Source organism: Labrus bergylta, chromosome 13, assembly GCF_963930695.1.
Source record: "Labrus bergylta chromosome 13, fLabBer1.1, whole genome shotgun sequence".
NCBI lineage: Eukaryota > Metazoa > Chordata > Actinopteri > Labriformes > Labridae > Labrus > Labrus bergylta.
In genome coordinates, this window is record NC_089207.1 from 11,910,267 (window position 1) to 11,935,752 (window position 25,486).

Here is a 25,486-nt window from a genome sequence, read left to right on the forward strand (position 1 = left end):
AAATTCTCACTTTAATTTCCCCCAGGAATTGCAGAAAATTGCACAAAAACATTGGCAATGTGTCAGTGCTGAAATGTGTTTATCTTGCAATGTTTGATGGCTTCCTTCCTCTCCTTCTCACCGGTGTTATGAAATCGATGCAGTTATTTTGAAGTTTCTGTACTTTTTGATGATATTGATCATGAAAATAACAGATTGTATTGTTTTTAAAAAGGTGGAGTCGAAAAAGTGGCAAACTACTGAACATTAACATTGCCTGTACTCATGTCATCTACAGCAGTATAAAAGGCTTATTGATCATGTGTCTCTTCCAAATTATAAAGAAAGGTTGCATCAGTTGAATCTTGTATCATGACAGTGTTTTTTTTTTCATGGTAGCTTTGCGGTTAGAGACGTTTTCTGTGTAAATTCCCGTACTCATCCCAATCATGTTGTTTTTTCCCCAGAGATGATGTGAAGAAGCACACCCTGGACCCCTCGGGGATGACTCACAGCCAAACACAGGAGGTTTTAATTACAAGAGAGGTGGGGTGGGAGGGGGGGAGAGAAAATATACTGAGACACAGTTCATTGCCCTGGGACATAATGTTTGAACACGGCACGTGTGTGTGTGTGTGTGTGTGGGTGGGTGTATGGGTTTGTGTGTCAGTGACGGATAAAGTTCAGAGCAGTGCACCTCTCTATCAGATCACTCTTCTTCTTCTTCACTTCCAGAACATAGACCCAGCTCAACCTGAGGGACTGGACATGAGGCTCTGTTTCTGGGCTGGAGCTCAATGTCTTCCGCTCATCCTGGTTCTTCTCGCTCACAGATCCGAGCAGCATCAACCCAGAGAGAGACACTACTACATCGCTGCTGTGGAGATAGACTGGAACTACTCTGGAAATGACTCTCACAGGTAGGACACTAGTGGAACATTTATGACATCACAAGAATGAAACACTTTGAAAATGACATTTTTAATTGTATTTCTGTCTCAGTATTTGTATTCCTTTAGACAATAGTTCCACATTCGCTCACGTTCTGTTGTTAAATGTATCTGTGACCCGATAACATCAGACCAGATTGTCCTCATTACATTTCTTTGGTGCTCTGTTCCCCAGCCTTGGACAGTATCAGCGTTATTTTGACAAACACACGACCAACAGTTGCATCATGAGTAAACGTGTCCTATCTTGAAGTCCATATCATAGATTGGCAGTGCTGTGAGTAGGACATGTGTATGTGTGCGTGTGTGCTGATTCTTGTTTTGTGTCTCAGGTTTGGTCCCACCTATAAGAAAGTGGTCTTTCGGGAATATGAGAAAGACTTCAGACAGGCAAAGACTCATCCCTCCTGGTTAGGTAACTATTGCGTATACACAGTCTGTCTTTAACCACAAAGAAATACTCATCCTGTCTGCAAGTCTACTATCCATCCAGACTCAAATATTAATCAGCTAATAACTTCTTAGAAGGGAGGGGATTTGAACACAACTGTTGTAAAAATAATTAAAGGTGACATATTCTCCTCCTCTTCAACCAGTGTAAATAAGTCTCAGAGCTCCTCAAAACATGTGCATGAAGTCTCTTGTTCTAAATCCACTCTGATCCTGTATTTGATCATGCCTATAAACCCCTCTATTTCAGCCCTGCTCAGAACAGGCTGTTTCTGTGTCTGTAGCTTTAAATGTAAATGAGCTGTGTCTGACCACGCCCCCTCTCTGGAAGGGCTCGGCTGGCTCGGGCTTTCTCGCTCCATGCCCTATTGTTTACCATCGTAAAGGCAGACTCAGAGGGCAGAACAAACACCTAGCTGTGGGAGTTCCACCCACCTGGGGGAGGGGTTACTGCCCTTTGTGATGTCATGAAGGGAAAATCTCCAAACGGCCTGTTTGAGCACACATTTTTACTATACTCGCTTAACGTTTACCAGCTGCAGAAAATCTAAAATCAATTTAAATAAATGTAATAAATAAATCACCCTCTCCAATGCAGCAATTTAACCATGGCCTATAGTCATCACAGATGAATACACATACTGTATGTATACTCCACATGCTAACTGCCACCCTCTGATTGTCAACAAATGCACATATTCGATGAGGGGGAGGAGCTAAAAGCACTTTCTGAGTTTAGAGACCTTCAAAGCGCACCAAGCCGTATTCCTACATATTGTTGTTTTGATATTGGAGCGACTATTTGATGAATACTGTAATGTGGTTGCCATGGAGTTGTATTTTGTCTGACTATTAGTTGCATCCCCATCTTCAGTTTCAAAAAGAGTTGAAGTGAATAACGGTGAGTAACACTGTCTGGAGTGAGACATCAACAACATCGTCCTTATTCAATACTTCTGACTTTTACCAAAGTTCAAGTTGCCCAATAGCTTCTTTCAAGAATAAATATTAGTAAGGTAAGAGAGGGAATCACATTGTTGTACATTACAAAACACGAGTGGGTGGTTAAAATGTCTTTTCACTTCAGCAACACAGCGATGAGTCAGAATGTCTTTACGTCTTTTTCCCCCGCTGTCTCATGATGATGTAATAAAACATACATGTGATGCAGAGACCTAACAAACCAAATCCTGTCTCTCTCCGCAGGTCTGGTCGGACCCACCCTGCGGGCGGAGGAGGGCGAGACCATTGTGGTCACTTTCAGAAACATGGCGATGGGACCGCACAGCATCCACCCACATGGCATCGCTTATGGGAAACAGTCTGAAGGTGGGTGTCCGTTAACTCAGCTGTGCATGAGTCTAAGCGATTCCTCTCTCTACGTCTGTGTGTTAGGGTCAGCTGGTCTTCATGATGTTACTCATTCTGATAATTATACAAGATTGGCCAACAAAACAAACAACTTTGTTTGTCTTTTTCTCAAAGATTAACCCGGAGAGGCAGATTATCAAAGTAGACTGTACAGAAGTCCAACAGGAAGAACTGTTGAGCCTGAGGAAATCACTGTCTGCTCATATAAAGAGAAATAACAGGAAGCTCATGCCATCATTTAAATAAGGGAAATTAATCCCTAATATGTTCTTAATGAAAAAGTCAGAGCGCAGAGATTTAAAGAGGACATATTCTCCCGCTTTTCCTCCTTTTCAAACAGTCCCCTGTGGTCTAAATGAAACATCTGTGCTGTGCTTTGGTCAAAATATAACATGAGTCAAGCACCAGAGGGAGAATCATAAACCAGCTCTCTCAGAATGCTCCGTTTTGGTGTGTGTGTCTCTTTAAATGCAATGAGTATGAATATGATACTTTGTTCACCTTACTTAAAGGTGCCCTGAAAGTATACCACATGGCATTTTAGACCGACTGCCCACTGTTTCTGCAGGAGCTCACTACTTTGACAACACCTCACAGAAAGAGAAAGAGGACGACGTCGTGCAGCCCAACAGTGAACACGTTTACTACTGGGAGGTGACGTCAGAGGTTTCTCCACAGAAGAGTGACCCCACCTGTCTCACCTACAACTACATCTCCCACCAGAATGTTGTTGAGGACTACAACTTGGGCCTCATCGGTACTTTGCTCATCTGCAAGCCCGGTAAGCATGTGATTGTTTTCTCTAGTGCTGGTCAGGGAAATTATTTGCATCTGAATGATAGATTTGGATTATTTTCTCTCCCGCTGCAGGCAGTCTGGATGACTCAGGGAAGCAGGTCGGCGTCCGCCATGAATACACGTTCCTCTTCGGGGTTTTTCATGAGAAGGAGAGTAAATACAAACCAAACAGCTACTCTTTGGATAACCACATCAAATACACCATCAACGGATACACAGAGGGATCCTTACCTGGTGAGTGTGTCCACTCATTTAGTAGGAATATCAGCCACACAGTGTTTCTTTTTTTTTTACTAAATATTAAGTTGACTTTGGGAAGCATAGTTTCACATAGTTTAAGAGGTTGATATTGCTCTTTTCACTTCATTTAATTTGACAGCTGTAGGGTCTAAATATTAAACTTCAAATTCAGTTACTGGTTCAGATAGAAGTGAATGTACCACAAGCAGAAACGTGCTCAAACTAGGATCACTATTGGAGATGCCTTTGAAAATTTGAGAGACGTTAGAACGCAGAAAGATTTGCAGACCGATGCAGGGGGGGGGGCGCTCTCTAATGTATAGAATTAGGACTGCAGTACCCATTTTAAACACTAGGTGTCAGAGTTACAAATTGCACCTTTGAATCAAGTCATAAATTTTACATTTCCCTAACAGTTGTCTTCATGTGATTTTTTTTATTTTTCTCTTCTTTGATGGGTGAATGGCTGAGCATAACAATAATCACCCTCCCCCAGGTAGTTAAGTTACATTTTTTTAATTAATCTGCCGATGTCATTTTGATCTTTAAATGGCTTCAATACAGAATAAAAGCTTCAAATCCCCAAACTGAATAATTGCTTCAGTGCTAAGTTCCCACTGTTTGGTATATTTTCCAGTAGCTGTTTGATCCTCCTTGATTGTAAGAAAACCTTGTTATGAAATGATCTCCTTTTATATAAAAGCATGTCATTTTCTGCTTGTGAATACTTGTCTACTGCTTTACTGTTCAGACTGATGGTAAGTAGATCATACCGTCAGTATGTACAGTATGTGTTGTACAGTCAGTGCAAAGACTGATACCAGATGTTCTGTGTAAACCAAACTATTGTCAGACAAAATACACAAAGTTCCTAACAGTCTCTTCTCTCCAGATGTCAGTGTGTGTGCAAACACACCTGTCAGCCTGCATCTGCTGGGTATGAGCTCGGAGCCTGAGGTGTTCTCTGTGCACCTGAACGGACATGTACTGCAGCAGACTGGACATAAAGTGTCGTCAGTGGGACTGATCAGTGGCTCCTCCACCACGGCCAGCATGAAGGCTCTGCACACGGGCCGCTGGCTGCTCTCCTCTCACACTGCAAAGCACATGGAGGGTAGGAGTGATAACATCATGTTAAATTATAAGAGAGCTTTTTTAAAACCAATGAATCTAACGTGTTTCTACCATTGCAGTGGGCATGCATGGTTTTGTGGATGTGAAAGAGTGTGATGGCTTCAGAGCACCCAATAGAAGAATGACCATTGAGCAGAAACGACAAAGCAAGGAGTGGAAATACTACATCGCTGCGGAGGAGATCATCTGGGACTATGTGCCTGAAATTCATAAACACGTTGACGAGTAAGCAGACTTTACATTTTATATCTTTCATACATTGCTTGCTGATAGAAGGTGATCCAGTGTCCAAACAGAAATTAAACCTTGTTTTGTTTTGTTTCTTTGTGTAGGGACTTTAAGCTCCAGTACCTGAGACAGTCACCAACACGCATCGGTAAGAAGTACAAGAAGGCCGTGTACACACTGTACAAAAACGAGTCATTCACTGAAAAGCTGGAGTCACAACAGAGGAAAAACGAGCTGGGGATATTGGGTCCTGTCATCAGGGCGCAAATCAGAGATGTCATCAAGGTGAGTTAGTATAAATGTTTCTATATTTTTTATAACAACAGGTGCATGACGAAATAATAAAGTAAATGTTGTTACTTTGATGTACAAGACGTCCCCTGATTCTGTTTCAAAATAAAAGCAGGTGGTTATCCATACAGGAAGTAATCTACCTTAAAGCTTAAGACAGTACAAAATACAAAATAAAAGCAAAACAAAAACTTAGATGCAATAATGATATTTCAAACATGCAGTCAAAAATGTGATAAATCACAATTCACAATTGAAATTCAGAGATTTGATGCAATTTTAAAAATAACAGTTTGACACCACTACTTGCAACTCTGTCTAAAGCTTGGTAACCAGCAGCTGAAAGTGTGCAGTGTTAACTAGGATGTTAAAACACTGACTTTCAGCTGCAGGTTTTCAATCAGAAAATCCTACATTTTGTGCTAATAGATTTAATTTATTGTGAAATCAAGCCGTTAGTCCTCACACATCCCTCTGTCCTCTTACAGATTGTGTTTAAGAACATGGCCTCCAGGCCTTACAGCATCTACCCGCATGGACTGTCGATAGAGAAGTCAGAAGAGGGCGCCAACTACCCAGCAGGAGGTACCAAATCTCCCATCACTGTAAAACAAATAGTTTGACTTTCTAAAACAATTCAAATGTATTTATTTATTTTATTTATTAAAATGTATTTAACCAGGAGAACCTCATTGAGATTAAGAATCTCATTTGCAAGAGTGTCCTGGCCAAGAGGGACAGCAGCACAACAAAGAGTTACAAACATAAAACACAGAGTAATTACAAACACAGTTTAACATGTCCTGAGTCACAGAGCAGAAAGTCATTAGTCAAAGCATCTACAAACTGAAGCATCTTCCTCACACACCTTCAATCTACTTTTAAAATGATTTAAAGATACAAGCTCTCCCAGACACAGATCATCCTGCAGGAGATTCCAGGCTGCCGGAGCAGCGTACCTGAAACTCCTTTTCCCCATTTCAAGATGCACTTTGGGAACAGATAACAACAACACGATTTGTGACTGGGTTGCAGAGCGAAGACTGTGTCTTCCAGCACTTTTCACATGAATACAGTTACACAAATACGTGGGAAGCAGGTTAAGTAAAGCCTTATAAATAAGGACATGCCAATGAGTTTTTCTACGCTGAGACAATGCAGGCCAGCTGACTTGATCATACAGTACATACAATGATGGCCCTGAGATTTGTTATTAATCTCAACGCACCATGATAGACAGTATCCAGAGATTTTAGGCACTGGGAAGATGCATGCATATATAAAACATCACCATAATCAATCAGGGGCATGAAAGTAGCAGCAACAAGTTATTTTTTTGCAGCAAAAGAAAAACAAGATTTGTTTCTGAAATAATGATGAGTAATGAACATTTCAATGTGTTTTCAAGGTAACCAGTCTCATGGAGTTCAGCCAGGTGAGACTCACACTTATGTATGGAAAGTTTTGGAAGAGGATGAGCCTCTGGAAGGAGACTCTCGATGTCTGACACGACTGTACCACAGCGCGGTGGACACACCACGAGACATCGCCTCAGGACTGATCGGACCAATCCTCATCTGCAAGAGTCAGTCCCTCAATGTCAGAAATGTTCAGGTAAAAAGACTCTACCATGTTTGTTGGGCATCCACTTTGGTCGGATGTGTTTTTCATTGTCCCCAGGAGATGAATCCATTCTGACAGTTGTGAGTCCTTGACCTTTCCAGTAGCACCACTATTAGGATGATTTTTTTTTTTTTCCGATATTTTCTTTTTAATTACATTTTAATTCATCAATCTGTTTAAATCTGGTCGAGATGTTGATGTTCTGGATGAATTGTGATTTCTCAGAGCTCGTTGAATGCCTGCAAACTCTTAATCTTTTCATGGGAACTTATTTTTATTCAAAGTTGTATGAATGTCTTGTGTTTTTGATGATGGGACTGCAGCAGTTTTGTGACTCTGTGTAGGAGGAGTCAAATATTTAGAAAGCCAATGAACCAAACGTGAACTGACTACATTGGTTTGTATCTACAGCTGAGAGCAGACAAGGAACAGCATGCAATGTTAGCTGTGTTTGATGAGAACAAGAGCTGGTACCTGGACCACAACATTCGACAATATTGTGATCGATCCAAAGTCAACAAGGCAGACCCCGACTTTTATAAATCCAATGTCATGCATAGTAAGTTTTGTCACAATTGCAATGACTCATTAACCTCAATCATTATTCTGTCTTTTATTTGTTCATGCGTATAATTACATTTTTCTTTGCTGCCTGAAAGAGGACTTATATTTATCAAAATGTTCTCTCAGCAATCAACGGTTATATGTTTGAGAGTGGCCCCCTCCTCGGCTTTTGCAATGGTGAGGTTGCAACATGGCATGTGTCCAGCGTTGGAGCGCAGGACTACATCCAGACGGCTACTTTTTACGGACATCCATTTGCGCTGAATGATCGGACAGAGGACTTCCTCAGCCTTTACCCCATGACTGGAGAGACCATCACTATGAACATGGAAAACATTGGTTTGTTAGATTCTTTTTTAAGTCCGATTCAACACTTTATTTTCAAAATATTGTTATGTAGCGATGCTTTAATGTAATCAAATTAAATGTCTTTAAAGTTTATGATTAATCTGTGTGTCTCTTTTGAACCAGGCCGTTGGCTCCTGGCTTCCCTGAACTCCCATGAGACAATGAAAGGAATGCGTGTGAGATTTCAGGATGTCGAGTGCTACCGCGATTACCAGTATGAGTACAATGACTTTGAAAAAAATCTAGCATTCACTCAGTGGAACCCTCCGAGCTTGGCTGAGATCAAGGAGGAAGAGAAGAAGTCAAAAACTGAAAAAGAAAAGAAGCCAGTGGAGATAGATATCTACACAGATTTATTTGCAGCAGAATTGGGTATTAGGTCTCGAAAGAACCAATCTAAGAGCTCGAGTGCTGAGATGCTGGACCTGTCTTTCCTCAACTATGATGTTGTTGATGTCCCTGATGGAGATACAGATATTATCCTTAATATGGCTAACAAAAAGCATAAAGACAAGGACTCTATACCGAAGCTGAATGCACAAAATGAGACATTATCTTCAAAATGGAAAAAGTTGGATGGACTGAATATTACAACACAAAATTTGTTGAACCAAAGCAGTGAGAATACAACACATTTTCAGATCAGTAGCACTCGTTTAACTTTAGACAATTCTACCACATCTAAAACAGAGAACACAACAGGTTTTCATAGCTCGTATACACTGGCAAAGAATGAAACTATTATGACAAAAGCTAACAATGCCACCAATGCCACCAATGCTACGACATCATCAATGATTGGAACTATAACAACAGAAATTAACAATCTCACAGTAACATTACATGGAAATTCAAGTTCTGTCTTGGATGCTGAAGGAATGAATCTGACCCTAAATGGGGATAACCAGACTTTTAACAGTAATATCTTGGCAAATAAATCCAAGGAGATACTTATCAGAGGGGATATGTTCTCCGTCTCTGAGCCTCTATCCAGTTTCTCCAAAAACAATATCCATGAAACACCGAATGGAAATGTCACCCCCCTGTCACACAGAAATGAAACAGCTGTTGAGAATAACACAGCGACTACTCATGCTAATGTGTCAGCAGATGGAACAAACCATTCATTACCTATTCCAATGACTGATGTTGGAGAGGCTGAAATCACAAACGTAAATGGGCACAACTTAACCATCTTTGAGTTGAAGGTAGAGAAAACTGGCAACCAAACCAAAGCTAATGACTCTCTGAACACCGCTGAGGAGCTAGAGTATGGACTCAAAGGGAACTCTTCTGATAATGCCAATATTTCATCCAATTCCAGCCTTGAAAGCATATTGCATACTCGTGGGGAAATTGTGCCCTTGCAGAATGTATCGATGAATATATCAATCTCAAATTCATCATTGGAAATTAGTTTGGAGGGAAGGGGTAATGTTACAGCTTATCTTGACCAGTCGAACCAAACAACATCTTCATCTTCACATAGTTTGTCCAATGAGATCATGATTCCGGGAAACCTATCCCTCTCCAGGGAGGACAGTTCTGAGGAGCTATTTTCCTCAGAAAGCAGTGAAGAAGTGGTTATCTACCTTAAAGAAAATGATGCAACGGTGATTAAAACAAAATCTGTAAAGACGCAAGAGTACAACTGGACCTATGACGGAACTCACCAAGTGGTACCATTGGAGATTCCTGATGACCTGATGAAGTATTTAGGTAAAGAGGCCCCCAAAACAACATCAACACCAAAAAAGACCAAGAATGTCCGACAGAGACCCCAGAAGGGCCAAGGCATGAAAACAAAGAGGAGGAAGGAATACAAGCCTCAGCTAAGAAGTGGTTCACCATTCTCTCCGCGAGGATTCAATCCAGACATGACCCCACGTGGGGCACGACCAAGTGTACCTCATCCTTTCTCTGTTGAGGATGAACTCATTAACCAGCCTGTCGTCATCGGTGTGCCTAGGCCTGATTTCAGTGACTATGAGCTGTATATTCCTGGAGATGAACCGGATCATCTAGGAATGGATGATCTCGATGTGAAAGCAGATGAATATGAATATGTTGTCTACAAAGACCCCTACAGTGATCATGAAGACATCAAGAATCTCAACCTGGACGAGACAGCCAAGTACTACCTGAAATTCACAGGCCCAAATGTCAGAACTTATTTCATCGCTGCAGAAGAGGTTGAGTGGGACTACGCCGGCTACGGACAGAGGTAAGCCTTACAGAAAGCTCATTTGACAATTGAGAAGATATGGTAGTTCAGATTTAGAGTTCTACCACAGCTTCACATCCACAAATTGAAATAAAGTTGTGTTGTCTCCACAGGAGGCAAGACAGGTCACAACTTAAGAGCAGAGAGACGACGTTCACCAAGGTGGTTTTCCGAGGTTACTTGGACAGTAGTTTCAGCACCCCTGAAATCAGAGGGGAGATGGATGAGCATTTAGGCATTCTTGGACCTGTCATTAAGGCAGAGGTTGGACAAAGCATAATGGTAAGACTGTATCTTAACTGTAGCTTTATTCATTTTTACCATCTGTTGGCAGGCACATTTGTATATTCCTTCAGAGCCTTTGTTACATATTGAACCTTTGATTGCGTCTCTTCGTGTTGTAGGTGGTGTTCAGGAACAATGCCAACCGTCCATTTTCATTACATCCAAATGGCGTCACCTATACCAAACAAACAGAAGGTCTGTCCTATGAGGATGGCTCTAAGTACTGGTATCAATATGACGATGAGGTTAAGCCCAATACCACCTTCACATATATGTGGAAGGTCCCTTCTGCGGTTGGGCCAACACCAGACGAGTCTAACTGTCGGACCTGGGCCTACTATTCAGGTGTTAACCCTGTGAGTAATTTGCATTTTTTTTTAGGTGTTTATATACTAACTATGTTAATTTCTAGGAGCATTGAAACTATCAAAACAGCTGATCGTTTCTTACTCTGCTGCCCCCTTGTGGCAACTTGAAAATACACAATGTACACGTGAATTGGCTGAAAGTAACTGAAACATGGCCACAGTTTTAGCCAGGGTTGAGTCATGTTTCAGCAATCACAAATATATCCATTCAGAATTATTGCAAGATCATAAAGAGGTCACTTTAAGGACTATTCCTTTCTTCAAAATATACTATGTGTAAGTGTGTTTAACGGAGTGGACTGTTTTACACATTTCTAAAAGCTGATAGTAAGCTCAGTGTTTGCTCTGTATTCAAGGAAAAGGATATCAACTCTGGCTTGATTGGGCCTCTGCTGGTGTGTCGAGAGGGAACACTGGACAACAAGTTACCAAACATGAGGGAGTTCATGTTGCTCTTCATGACCTTTGATGAATCCCAGAGCTGGTACTACGAGAATAACCGCGAGAGGATCCAGAGGAAAAGTCGAAGGAGAACTATGGTCCTCAACTTCAGGGAGGACCTCAAGTTCCATTGTAATGCAACATGTTAATGTGTTAATTGCAATTCTATTAAGGGCTCAAATTAACCCATTACTTTATTACAAGTTGTGTGCGGTTATGTCCCTTTGGGCGCACCGTAGCTAAGCCTATGCAGGGTCTCCCTATAGTCACAATGATGGAAATGAACCACCTGCTACGCCTGAATGTTTCATATCACTTTTAAAAACTCCCAGATGGCTCAGTTAACGAGTCAAAAGTAATATTCACCTTGTGGCATACACCATTTCTTTTTTTACCGTTCCTTTGAGCTATTTTCATTTACATTTCGATCTTTTACATATTCCTTTTTCTGTGGCCAAGTTAATGTGGTAACCTCTGATCTTCTGGAAGTGCCTTATTTTATTTCAAAATTAAAGCAGGTCTGTATCCAAACAGGAAGTAAAGAACCATTAGCTTAAGACAGTCCAACAATTCAAAATAAAAGCATAGCAAAAATTGTTTTGAAATGGAAAATAATGGAATTTCAAACATGCAATAAAAACATGGTTAATAACAATTTACTACGGAAATTAGGCGATTTAGCACATTTTGAAAAATTAATCATGACAGCTCGACTTTAAATACAACAGAAAGAATAATTTAACATCTTCATTGGGTAAAGCCAGCGTTATAAGTTTCTTTGAGGCCTTCAAGAATGATCAGTCAGGGATTGTAAAGTAATGTAAATGCTAAAAATTTATTTTTATCTGTTGTTTTTTTCCAAAGCCATCAATGGGATTATATTCAACCTGAAAGGTCTGCGGATGTACACCAACCAGCTTGTGGCTTGGCACCTGATCAACATGGGTTCTCCAAAAGACTTTCAGAGTGTCCACTTCCACGGACAGACGTTCCTCCACAAGAAGACCACCAGCTACAGACAAGCTGTGTACCCGCTGCTGCCTGGTGACCTTTTTTTTTTTTTTTCAAACAAGACAACTATTTACGTCTAAGTCCAAGTCAATTGCCCTCTAATCTTATTTGATATCTGAAATGTAGCACTTTCAAATGAACTGTTTTTGCAGGAAGCTTTGCTACTCTGGAGATGTATCCATCCAAACCTGGCCTGTGGCAGCTGGAGACAGAAGTCGGCTTCAACCAACAGAAGGGCATGCAGACCCTCTTTCTGGCTCTAGATAATGGTACAGATGATTAAAAAAAATATCTCTGCAGGATCTAGAGTTTTATTCTCACTTCACTGACGATTTGCTGTATTCACCTCGATGTTTCTTATCAGACTGTTACCGTCCGCTGGGTCTGGAGTCAGGCAGCGTGAAAGACGAACAGATCACAGCAATCAACACCAGAGGTAACCGTAATCCCTGTGGTCCAGCTGGATCCACAATCAGTGTACAATTATTGCAGGACATTGTTCCATAATGCTGATATGTCACTTGAGGAATGATATCACCTTTATCTTTAAAGGTTACTGGGAACCCCATCTCGCCAGACTGAACAATCATGGCAAATACAACGCCTGGAGCACAGAGCAGAACCACAGCTGGATTCAGGTATGTCTTAGAGGTGGAATTACTTTGTTTGACTGTGTTCACTTTGTTCCTAAATATAATCTGCTCCATGTGGACTTCCTCCTGTCCAGGTGGACTTCCAGCGGCCAGTTGTGATCAGCCAGGTCGCCACGCAGGGAGCCAGACAGCTCTTCCATTCCCAGTTTGTGGTCAGGTACTACATCTCTTACAGCACGGACCGCAGGAACTGGATCTTCTTTAAGGGCAACAGCAGGGACCTCAGGAAGGTGGGAGAAGTTTGATCACCTTCTTGATATGAACAAACAGCTTCAAACTGACACAGATCACCTCTTTAATTCTTTGTGTCTGCCGATTCTTTCTACAGTCGTTCACCGGGAACCAGGAATCCCACGAGGTGAGCAAAAACATCTTCTTTCCTCCTCTGATTGGAAGGTTCATCAGACTCCACCCTGTCAACTGGTACAGCAAGGGAACACTTCGCATGGAGTTCTACGGCTGTGAGCTGGATGGTAATGTATATGTTTATACAGACCTTTCTATTAAAGAAGGTTCCTTTTGACCACCAGAGATGTATCGTCACTCTCTTTAAAGCCACCAAACTTCATTGAAAAAAATTTAATTTACAATTTAATTCTACTCCTCCTCCTAGCTATTCCCCGATATTTTGTACCCGTTAGTCATCGAGACCTCAAAATATGTAAACAAGATTACACCTGTTAAAAACAAAATAGATGTCATTAGATGTTCTGTAAATTTGACCTCTCTTGTCTCCTCTCCCAGGCTGCTCAGTGCCTCTGGGGATGGAGACCGGACTCATCGAAGACCATCAAATCACAGCCAGCTCCAGAGCCACCAGCTGGTACTCTGGACCCTGGAAACCCTCACTCGCACGTCTCAACAAACAGGGAACCATCAACGCATGGCAGGCAAATGTACAAATACTAATACTGTGTATCTTATCTAACTTCAGCCTTTTAAAACCCTTAAAGGTGGAGTCAGTAATATTTTTCGTTGCAGCTTGTAAACATTCAAACTAGTCCCTTTCTCCTGGGATCATCACCCCCAAAACTCTGTATTTACTACTTGTACCTACTGTACACTGCAAGCTACCACACGCTAGCTCAAGCTAACCACCGTTGTTTGGCATCTACCTGTCCAATAGAAATCAGGCCAACTCCACGTCTGCTGGTGAAAGCTAACAAAAGGTTCATCCTTGTTTTGGAACGAGCTTAATCTGCTTTAAGTTTCACCTCACTGTGATTATATTTTCTCATCTTTGCCGCTACGTCCATCATATTCACGAGTTTGAATCGCATCCAATCACTAAATTGTATCCACTCCTAAACCCAACTGCTGCGCTGTCATTAGCTGGAGGAAACACACCAGCTCCCCGTCCAGAAACGTCCCGCCTCAATCCAAACAAACCACAACAGTAAAATCTAATCAGAGGTCAGGGTCTCTGCAGACACAGTCACCACCACATATGCATGGAGGCCCAGAAGGGATGATTAAGCAGCTTTACTTTTGCATAAGTCTGGATTTTAATTTTTAGGAAAAAGCTACTGACGCTACCTTTAAGAGCACAGAGATATCTGTAGTCAAACCTTCTGTTTCTTACCTGTCTATCTCAGTATAACGACATGAACCAGTGGCTTCAGGTGGAGCTGCCTCAGGTTAAAAAGATCACAGGCATCATAACACAAGGAGCCATGGCTCTGGGGAAACAGATGTACGTCGTTTCCTACACTCTGCTGTACAGCGACAACGGGATCCACTGGAACCAGTACACAGACGACGAGACTATCTCCTCCAAGGTGAGCTGCAGGAAATATCGAAATGCAAAGTATACCACATTAAAGTTTTCTTTTACCAAGGCAGGAAAGGGGATACTAAAAATGTCTCTTCCCGCAAAATGCAGATATTCTTTGGAAATACAGATAACAACGACCACGTCAAGAACTACATCTACCCTCCAATTTTCTCCCGATTCGTCCGGATCGTTCCCAAAAGCTGGATGGGCGCCATCACTATGCGGATAGAACTCCTGGGCTGTGACTTTGAGTGAAACACACACACCTTTAAAACAACATTATGACAATTCAGAGGGCTGTACTACTACGACACAAGATCACTAAGTGAGTAATGTTGAGCCCAAAGTGAGAGCTTACAGTTTTTTGTAGCGGTCTCGCTTTTCACCGGGCTGGATCACCATGACAACTCACTACTCTTTATGTTCAAAGTTTCAGTTCTGAAATCGTCTTTATAAAGCATCAGTCTTTCACTTATTCTACCCATATCAGCATTCTTCAAAAGAATATATGCAACATGTTACACACATGTTTTATTTTATTTTAAAGGTCACATATTATGCTAAATACACTTCACCATGTTTCTCCAACTCTAATATGTGTCTCTAGTCTGTTTACAAACCCCCAGTGATGAGAAAAGTCCATCCTCTGTGTCTTCTGCCTGCTCCACTTTTCAGAAAATGTGTGCTCAAACAGGCCGTTTGGAGATTTTCCCTTCATGACATCACAAAGGGCAGTAACCCCTCCCCCAGGTGGGTGACACTCCCATAGCTAGGTGTTTGTTCTGCCCTCTGAGTCTGCCTTCTCACTGTAAACAATAGGACATGGAGCGAGAAAGACCGAGTACACACAAGCCCTTCCAGAGAGGAAGCGTGGTCAGACACAGCTCATTTACATTTAAAGGTACAGACACAGAAACAGCCTGTTCTGAGCAGGGTTGAAATAGAGAGGTTTATAGGCATGATCAAATACAGGATCAGAGTGGATTTAGAACAAGAAACTTCACACACATGTTTGGAGGAGCTCTGAGACTTATTTACACTGGTTGAAGAGGAGGAGAATATGTCACCTTTAAATTTGAGTAACACATCAGCACAACATAGTAGCCATCAGGCTGAGGTTTTTTTGTGTCATACAGGAAGTCTAGTGCCCACTAAATGCAAGTTACAACAAAGAGTGAACTGGTGTGGTATCACAAATTATTAATTTCACTATGATCTGGAAAATGTTCAGAACAAGCTCAGCAAAGGAATAGTATGCATCACTTTGTCCACAGGGGAGCGCCAAAATCAACAAAAACTGAAAGGGAAAATAAACCCTGAAAAAAAGGAATAATTCAATTAAGGAATTTGCACTTTTTTAGTATTCTTTATTTTCTTATATGTCCCTCATGACGATCAGGTGACAAACAATCAGGCCTTTTCTGTGATGATGTGTCGGTGACTTGGTCTTAGTTTGTTTGGTAGTACACCCCTGTGGCCAACTATGCACGCTCAAATAAAGACCCAAGCAAACTGAAGCATACGTGTGGTGCATGCACATCCATTTCCAAAATATACAGTCATTTATCAAGGGCACTATATGCATAAATATACTCACAGGTATGGTGTAGGGCATTTGTTAAACTCATCATACAGCTTGTGAAACTCAGCTGCTGCATGAGTCAGGACTCCTGCTGATGGGGAATGTTACCTCCTTTAATGTCACCTTTGGGTGCTGCAGCAGAAGAAAAAAAAAGATGTAAAGATTGAAGGTTTTTTGCAACAGATGATTACGTTTTCAGATACACAAATATATTCCCAAACTCATTTGTAAATGCACTAATTATGAGTAATCCTAACCCATGCGTCATAGTTTTATGTGTTTTTGAAATATGAGTTTTATTTTTATGCTGACATCAGAAATGATTATAAATGAATGTAAATATGTAAGTAGACATCACGTAATTTATTTGTCAATAAAAATGATTGCTGTTCTTATTTTAAGCGTCCTGCTCAGTGATTCATGTCTCGGTATCCTGAGTATGAGTATGTGCACACTGATATGTTCTCATGGTGTCGAGAAGGCGTCACTTTTAGCACCTCTGCTGAGCAGGCCTCGTCGTTTAGCGGGCAGCCCGGGGGCCTCCAGAGTCAACAGACACGTGCAGCTGCAAACACATGCCGTGTTTATCCATTTGCTGATCATGTTAAACTGGGCACTGGAGGTGTGAAAGTCCCAGCATGGCTGCCCTGCGTTGCTACTGATCTACGAGTAACAAATTAAGTCATAGTTTTATTGGACGACCTGCCGTCTGGATGCTCTGGGAGCACTGAGAGGAGAAGCAGCTGTTAGTCAGTGAGACTGTACAAATAATCCAAGTGATCAGAATGTGGTGCATCATTTGTTTGCAAAATCTCTTGCTGCAGAGATCAGAGTTTGTTCATTAACATTTTAACAGGAAATCGCCCACTCATCCAGACTCCAGACATGTTTTAAAATGGATATGGTGAGTTGACGTGTCTATTAAGGTGTCACTATACCTGATTTTTAAACTTTGATACAATACAAATAAAAAATCAAACACTGTTGATACCTGTTTCGATACTACAGCAACAAACAGAAATCCTAAATGGTAAATGGACTTCAGCTTGTATATTTCTTTTCTAGTCTTCTGACTACTCACAGCGCTTTTACACCGCAGGTCACACCTACACATTCACACACTGATGGTAGACGCTGCTGAGTAAAGAGACCATCAGAAGTAACTCATCCATTCATACACATGCACACGCCACAGACGTAGAAACTCAGGGTTAAGTGTCTTGCCCAAGGACACATCGGACATGTTGCTACAGGATCTGAGGATTGAACCCCCGACCTTCCAGTTGAGAGCCGACAGACTGAGCCACAGCCGCCCCAGAGTCCTAGACACCAAATATTGGGTATTTCCTTCATAAAAACCTCAAGCGTTCTCTGATGAGATAGAAAGTGCTATCCAAAACATGCAATAACTGTATTTAAAGTTCCCCAGCTTTACAATACAATACATATTTCTCTGTTCTTTGGGAAAGAGAAGAAGTGCTGTTCTTTCTTTGCACATAGTTATCGGTCACACACCCGACTTCAGAGTCCAGGTGGAGCTTGTGCAGCATGCAGCATCACTCACTTAGTCTGATCACCTCTTAAAATACGTGCAATGACTTCTCTGATGAATAGCAATAATACGTATGTTTAATGCTCTGTGTGCACATTCCTTCACAGCAGTCAGATCCACAGAAACAGGATGAGGGGCCGGGACATGGGGCTTCATTCACATAGATGTGGTTTTTTTTGTTTTGTTTTTAAAGAGAAAAACAAGAAAAAAAATTGTGATTGTTGTGTTTCTGATTTCTTACAGCTCTCAACTTTAATTCATTTTTTCCTGAACATGTTAGAAAAGTCACACCACCACACAACATCTGAGCGAATGACTGCTTCAATGCTTGGAAAAAAGTAACATGCAGTTGCTACAGTGCGCCACCAGGAGTCGCTGCAGCTTCACCTTCGCTGCAGGTTAGTCCTAGACCAAACATTCAGAGACGATTCTTCTCCACATGATAAGATCACAAGTGGAGTAGAAACATGTTACACAGTGGCAGAGGACTTTCAGGATTTATGTTTGAGTAAAGTTTTAAATCTTGTGTTGTTCTTGTTGTCCCCTTGCATCTGCTAAGGGAATTGTAGCTTCAGAAAAGTGACATTAACTGAAATTAATATTGAGCTTTTTCTAAACATTAACTTACTAATAAAAGTCGGTATTCATAGGATCATGAATATTAAGATAGATCCATCATAATTCTTCATAACAATGGGACAGTTGGGACCTGAATTATCTCATAAATACATTTATTTATTTATTCATAGTAAGTAAATTAATTTAGTCTCTATTTATTTGTATTTTTGTTGCTTTAGTGGTTTTGCCTGTTTGTCTTTTTCTGCTGTTGTTTCATCTTTATGTCAACTGCAACACATTTTGAAGGAAAAACACTTTTGAAGCAACAGTGCGACGTTGGCCTCTGATATTTAAGGCAGTAGAAGAAGAAAAACAAAGTTCCTATTCTTCACTTTCCACCACTCCCGGATCTTATAAATTCATGTTAAGCCGGATGTAATTGAAAAGAGTAAATCAATGAAAGCGTCCAGAGTTGATCCTGAGTCAGTGATAGAATATGAACATACCAGCTCGTGATTATAAATATCTGTATTACACTCTGCTGCTGGACACTGACACACAAGATGTTTACAAACATCAGAGTGACGTCAGCGGAGTGTAACCCCAACCGGGAAGACTTTTAATGGTCACTACCAATAGACTGTAAATATTAAGATCACCACGTGCACGCGCACGCACGCACACACACACACACACACACACACACACACACACACACACACACACACACACACACACACACACACACACACACACACACACCTCCTCCCCTCCTCTCCTCTGCTCTGCTCGGGTTGACCCCGCCCCCCCTCTGAGCGTGGCTCCTTTAAAAGCGCCAGTCCTCAACTCAGAGGGTCAGTTCAAGACCTGCAGTGAGACTCGTAGAAGACAGTTTTGGACTTTACTCTGAGGGACGTTCAAGTATAAACTAAGATTATTTCCGGACCCGAAAATCTAAAATCACTGGAATAATGAAGTCACCAAAACTGAGAGCCCAAGGTAAATGTTTATTTATTTTTTATTATACACTATATTTTTTATTATCGAGGGGGGGGGACTTATTTATTGAAAGATAGTAAGGCTTGTTATGCTGGTTTATATCAGAAATAATTATAAGGCCTATACAAGATCCCAATTAGAAAATAAACAGGTTATTTCAAGAGATGTAACAAATATTGGCGGGATTAAAAGTCGATTCCAACACTAGAACATGGAGTTTATGGGGTTTCTGACACTAAGTTATATTTCTGACGTTTTTTTTCTTGCAGCGAAGTTCGTCAACGAGGAGGACCTGGACGACGTGCTGTGCGAGTTCGACGCGGTGATCGAAGACTTCACGTCGCCGGTGGAGAAGCGTCACTTCAGGTACGACGAGCACCTGAAGACGGTGAAGAGGAGGAGCTGCGCGAGCGTCAGCGACAGCGGCATCAGCGACTCAGAGAGTAAGTGTTTGACTCTTTAACTGGACATTCAACTTTACTAGAGAGCATCGGAGCAACAACAAAAAAAAAAAAAGTCAAACGTAAACTTTTGGATCATTTCATGACATCAGTGACGCATTGTCAGGATCCAAAAATGATTCTAGATGACTACAGGGATGGTCTCCCATGATTTCAGAGGGGAGCCAGAATGGAGATCAGGCTCTGCAGAAAATATTTTTATCTCTTTTTTTCAGTGCCTGGTGTTCTAAAAAGTTATCTCTACTTTGCCAAAACCGCCAGTCAAATTTGTTATCATAAACTTTGAATCATGCAGGTTCTAGCTCACCTTAAGTCAGTGTTTCTCCTCCTCCTCCTCCTCCTCCTCTGCGCTGTATCACCTCTGTGTGCAGTTTCTTATCGTGTGTCATCAGAGGGCAGCAGGGCAGATTGTTGCACATGCATCCATGCATATGCTTCTCTTCTGTCTCTGCCTGAAGGCAAAAGAGAAATCTTTGATCTCAGTCCAGAGATTTGGCCGTGATATTGAGCTACTGCTGCATACTTTGGCACACCTGCCTCCGGATCGTGGCTGTGACTCTAAAGTTTTAAAAAGCATACATTTGCTATTTTACTCCACAGTGTTTCTCAAAGTCCTCCCAGTCAGCTTCAGAGGTGGCCTCAGGCTGCATAAATGTGATAGCATCATATGCTGAAAAATATGCTTCGAGTCCCCTTGAGTTTCCCAAACACGTGTGAGCACAGCAGGTTCTGCCAGGAAGAGATGGAAAAGATTTGATTATTTGGACTGGGATACTTTTAAAAGTCTAGACTGCAGAATATTCTTCTTCCAAACAAAAGCGCATTGAAAGATTAAAGCTCTTGTGTCGTTTATTATCCAAACCTGGATGGGTAGAGTTTTATTTGATGCAGATTTTTGTAAACTTCAGCACAAGAATTTGACCACAGAATTGTAGTTACACTTGGGTTTGAGGGTGCTATCACAGCAGGTAGGACTTATCTCATTACCACATTACCACTACAGATCCTGCAGTACTCGTCATCTGTGTTAATAGCAGTGGAAGGTGTTTGAACAGGTCTGCAGTCTTAATGAGCGTGTTGATCGGAGCGGGATCAGATTCCTGCTGGAGCGCTGTCCTCTCCATGGCAGTGTAATGAAGAGGGACCTGTCCCACGCAGGGACGCTCTATTGTCCTGCAGCCTGATGGATGGACGGACTGTTGGACGCGCAGATTAATGACACAAACTGGGCAGAGCCCCAAGAGATCCACCAGAGAGTGCGGGAAGCAGAGATAGAGGAAAAAGGAGAAAATAGAAAGTGCATGAAAAACGGTAAAAACAACAGGGATTCATTTCCAAGTCAAACACAAAAGGGCTGCGGCGGTGTGTGTGTGCGCCCGGGTGCTCCCCGTTGTGTGGTGTCTCCTATCTCCCGCTGTGTGTGCAGTGTTGAGTGCTGGGAGTGGCACAGGTCAGAGGGAGAGGAGGGGGGGTAAGTGGTCGACATCTGAGACACTGTTAAGATCTGCTGCGGGTCTGGGCAGAGGAGTGAGAGAGGTGAGGACAGCTACAAGTGTGGCCTAATCTACTTTTTGTCTCACGCACTTAACTTCAAAATCCCAAAGATAGAATGGACAGTGTTGTCGGTCAACTTAAACTGAGACTTCAAGCTTTAGAGAAGCTGTTTTTTACTGAATGAATGAGCCTTAAATCCTGGACTTTAGCTGCGGAAAGTCTCCACATCTTTATCTCTCTCTGACTCCATTTCTTTGCAGACAAACAGACAGTGAAAATATGTAACGTGGTGGCGTTCATAATATGACCTGGCAGGCTCAAACTGGTCGTTATATCACTTATGTAACCATCCGTTCAAGGCTTGGGTCGTACAGAAGAGATAGAAACTGCAGCCTGCACTGTTCTGGTATCAGACTCTCAACGTGTCAGAGATAAATCTCACTGACTGCCACGATGGAGATCTAGTCTCTGACTTACAGTTACCGACTGCACATTAAATCTTCAACTTCTAAGGGAAATGCATAAAATGTGTAGCTACAGTGAGTCCGCTTTTTGCGCCAGAGTTTTGTTTTTGCACCGATGTCAGAGCGTGTGTTTTTGTGTGTGCAAACACAAGCACATGCGTGTGTGTGAAAGGCCGGAGAGGAAGGCCGTCATTAGAGGAGAATGTGATGATTACACACCGAAGCTGCTCCACTGACACAGATTTAGATTTGTGTTGTGTTTGTGTGTACACAGAGAGGTGGACACTTACCTGATCTAATGTGTCTGAATTTGTCTCCTCTCGCTCTCTCTCTCTCTCTCACTCTCTCTCTCTCTCTCTGTCTGACAGGTGCAGAGTCTCTCAACAGAAACAGCTTCAGCTTCAGTGACGAGAGGCTCGACTCCCCCACCGTGCTCTCCCCCACCAACTCCTCACCTCCTCTCATGTCACCAAAACGTGAGTAACTCTCAGTATTTTCACATCTCTATTGAAACTTGTGAAGAAACTTTGACTTTAAGATTACATATTTAGATGCTGAACAGTAAGGCGTTAACCTTCATCAGCTAATATTTGCTTGGCTTGTCCCCAAACAGTACGCCTGCACTCTGATGTGTTGTTGCTTGTACAGATTTCTTGCGCTCCAGCTTCAGCCAGTTTCTACCCACATTGTGTCTGTCTCTGTGCGCTCTTGAAATGTCTGCCCTCTTTGTGAAAGAACTTACATCAGGAATAGTCTCTCATGACGGTGAATTGATCCCTGCTTTGTAACAGATCTTTGTTTTGCCCCTGTCATGCACAAATACCAGGCTCTCAAACAAAGATGTGCAATGATCTAATGGAGCCAAATACTTTATTTCTGGTCTTTAAACGAGTTTCTGAAGATTGTTTTGCTCTATCTGAAAATGTGAATCTTCTTTCTTTCCCTGCAGCCAAACTGGGCGACACTAAAGAGCTGGAGGACTTCATCGCCGACCTCGATAGGACATTAGAGAGTAAGTGCTCATGCCCACCGAGCTGTCAGAACTCTTGATGAATTAGCGTGTGTGCTGGCGCCGCCCGCAACTCTGGATTAACATAAGCGTTTTGTTCCCTGTGTCAGCTATGCTAACGACCACTCATAAAGTGACACAGCAACCCCTCCCCTCGGGTTTCTTAGAAACAGTGATGTGTGAGGAGGAGGAGGGTGAAGGGGCCGGGGCGGTGGTGTTACGTGGACCATGAAGGTCTCTCAGGCAGCGTGTCCCTTTTGAACCTGTCAATCAAACTCGCAAGAAAGTGCTCTGACCAACACCGTGCAATTACACACATCACAAAGCACTCCAATCGTCAGCTCCTGCACTTACTGTATCTCAGGAATAGTTTTCAGGTATCTGGACATGACTTCAGTATTCATTACTCTACTTATTTTTACAGATAGCTTCTTTCTACTCATTATATTTTGACAACAGGCTCGTTACTTTAGATTTTATACTCTTAAGGGGAATAATCCTGATTATTTTTTGCACCTTTACCAACATCAAGAGGGGCACAAACAGAAAAGCTGCGCTCTTTGTGCATCCATCTGTGCGCGTCAAACATGACAGGTATAAACTTCATAAGAGTTTGAACTTGGCGTCGTATTCAGAGCAGCACAACACTTTCTATCCCTCTGATTTGCACACTGAAGCAGGAAGTAACGTTCCTGGTTTTAAAAATGTGTTAGTCACACTCAAAGTTAGGTTGACTTCAGTTCGATCATGTTCTAAAATGAGGTGATAAAAAACAGCGGTATAAATGTCCTTCAGAGGGAAACTTTTACTTTGAGATATGAGGACTCTGCAACACTTGCACTGGCAGTAAACAAGTCCAATAAGTACGCCTGCCTCTACAGAAGTATCTGTTCTTCTACGTTTCCTCCTCTGCATATTTATAGATATGTATGTTTGCTTATGCACATGAGAAGATTAAAGAAAAAAAGGGCGTCGTTTAACTTGCAAAATGTCATTGATAACAGACACACACGGCTCATTTGTGTTTGACTTCTGTACTTTGGGGATTGTGAGTGTTTGAACTTGCTTCAGAGTTTGAGGAATGTGTGCCGCTGCGTGAATTCCCACTGTAAATGTCAGGAATGGAATGAGACCGGAGTGGGAGTTGTGTGGATGTCTTTTCCTTCCCTCGGCCCTCGCCCTGTTCTGCCGCTGAGTGTCTGTCTTTCACAGACTGTCTGTAAAAGAAACTGGACATTCAGTGAGCCTGGGCGGGAAGTCGGCCAGCCTCCTGTTGGCTCTGCTGAATGGTGTGTTTATTAGGGGGCCACCGTTGTTTACGATGACCGGCCCGTAAAAGCGAGCAGCCCGCCGCTCTGAGAATAGAGCCGAGGAGCCAGAGAGTCCGGTTCTAATCAGGTCTGTCTGTCTCTGTTCTCAGGCATGTGACGAGGAGGCTCAGAGTCGTCTTGGGAGTGCAGCCACACGAGGGAAGGAGGGAGTGAATGTTTGGACCCCCCCCCCGAGCAGCATACGCCCGGCTCCTACACCCAAAACCACCCAACAGGATACAGCTGGATCCCAGTGGCGTCCAAGCAGCTCCACCACGGCACCAGCTCCTAAATTTAACCCAGCCATCTACTCACTTCAACCACCTGGATACTGGGGCTGTAAGGGCAGCGAAGAGGGCCAAAATTAGCTTAGCAGGAAACCTGAGGACACAGCATGATGCAATGGACTCCATGAATCATTACGAGGAGTGAGGAGGCGTGAATGAAACGCCGCAGAGAGTCACTGGAACTTTTACTGTCAGATCACATCAACACTCCAACCCCTGAGCTGGAAGAGTATTTAAAAAAAAAAAAAAAAAAAAGCTTTGTATAATAGAAATATATTTGTAATTTTATAGAGCTCCTTATTGTCTTTTCTTTGTGTAAAATATATTTTTGTATCTTTATGTAAATAATAATTCTATTTGCCTTATTAACAGGACGTTCAGATTAACTGGAATAAACTGAATCCTCTCTGGAGAAAGCTGGAAAGCTATATGTGTATTTAATACAGCGAATGCAGAGCCAGAGATAATATTAAAGTATGAAATGTTCTTTTTACTAACACACGACTCCGCTCTTTATTTTGGACCAGGGCGTTTGCTTTTCTGGGCTTCTGTCAGCTCGTCTCAGTAACACAGAGCTGAAGTTCATGTGCAGTCTCGTTTCACTTTAGCGACCACAGACGCCCTCTGTCAGGTCCATTCAGCAGGTCAGAGTAAGGATTAGCTTCTCTAAAGTTTAACACACCAGCGTATTTCACATTAAATTTGTACATTTTGCAGAAAGCACTTTGATCTGTTATCGAGTCCCTGCAGGAAGAATTGGTTTCTTAGCAAAGCTGTGGAGCGCAGGAGGGGTTCAGCTGCTGTTTGCTAATCTGGAGAGATATCAGAAGTTCAACTCCAGTGAATCTGTGAAGGAACACTCATACAAACATGCAACCAAAAGCAATGCATGCAGGAAAAAAGAGCAAAAGGGGCCATGATGGCAGCAAATGCAAGTAAAAGATGTTAACACATTAAAGTAGGATAATAAAATAAATACCATCTTGGATTGAAAATGTGCACAATCATTTAGTAAAACTCGACGTAAGAGGGACTATT

At 42.1% G+C, this 25,486-nt stretch overlaps 2 protein-coding genes across 2 annotated transcripts; both read left to right on the plus strand.

The window, feature by feature from the left end:
- The first annotated feature begins 689 nt into the window (after positions 1–689).
- f5 (coagulation factor V) lies at positions 690–16,709 on the plus strand. The gene is made up of 25 exons (XM_020632013.3): positions 690–899; positions 1,262–1,344; positions 2,586–2,708; positions 3,319–3,531; positions 3,621–3,782; positions 4,681–4,902; positions 4,982–5,147; positions 5,255–5,435; positions 5,930–6,026; positions 6,850–7,055; positions 7,476–7,623; positions 7,755–7,967; positions 8,100–10,200; positions 10,314–10,482; positions 10,605–10,841; positions 11,210–11,426; positions 12,159–12,338; positions 12,458–12,574; positions 12,670–12,741; positions 12,858–12,943; positions 13,033–13,188; positions 13,287–13,431; positions 13,703–13,854; positions 14,554–14,736; positions 14,841–16,709. Exons 1-25 carry the CDS (start codon positions 748–750, stop codon positions 14,985–14,987), a joined length of 5,928 nt encoding a protein of 1,975 aa, XP_020487669.1. The 5' UTR covers positions 690–747; the 3' UTR covers positions 14,988–16,709.
- Positions 16,710–19,263: 2,554 nt separating this feature from the next.
- On the plus strand, positions 19,264–24,945 carry rgcc (regulator of cell cycle). The gene is made up of 5 exons (XM_020631931.3): positions 19,264–19,423; positions 19,693–19,866; positions 22,211–22,318; positions 22,792–22,854; positions 24,272–24,945. The coding sequence occupies exons 1-5, from the start codon at positions 19,396–19,398 to the stop codon at positions 24,277–24,279; spliced, it is 381 nt and encodes a 126-aa protein (XP_020487587.1). The 5' UTR covers positions 19,264–19,395; the 3' UTR covers positions 24,280–24,945.
- The last annotated feature ends 541 nt before the right edge of the window (positions 24,946–25,486 follow it).

Bases quoted from the DNA above. Each gene is read 5' to 3' on its own strand.
- rgcc (XM_020631931.3), top strand. From the start codon at position 19,396: ATGAAGTCACCAAAACTGAGAGCCCAAG. The intron at 19,867-22,210 runs GTAAGTGTTTGA...TCTGTCTGACAG, and splicing joins CGGCATCAGCGACTCAGAGA to GTGCAGAGTCTCTCAACAGA. The intron at 22,319-22,791 runs GTGAGTAACTCT...CTTTCCCTGCAG, and splicing joins TCCTCTCATGTCACCAAAAC to CCAAACTGGGCGACACTAAA.
- f5 (XM_020632013.3), top strand. From the start codon at position 748: ATGAGGCTCTGTTTCTGGGCTGGAGCTCAATGTCTTCCGCTCATCCTG. The intron at 3,532-3,620 runs GTAAGCATGTGA...CTCCCGCTGCAG, and splicing joins TTTGCTCATCTGCAAGCCCG to GCAGTCTGGATGACTCAGGG. The intron at 5,436-5,929 runs GTGAGTTAGTAT...GTCCTCTTACAG, and splicing joins AAATCAGAGATGTCATCAAG to ATTGTGTTTAAGAACATGGC.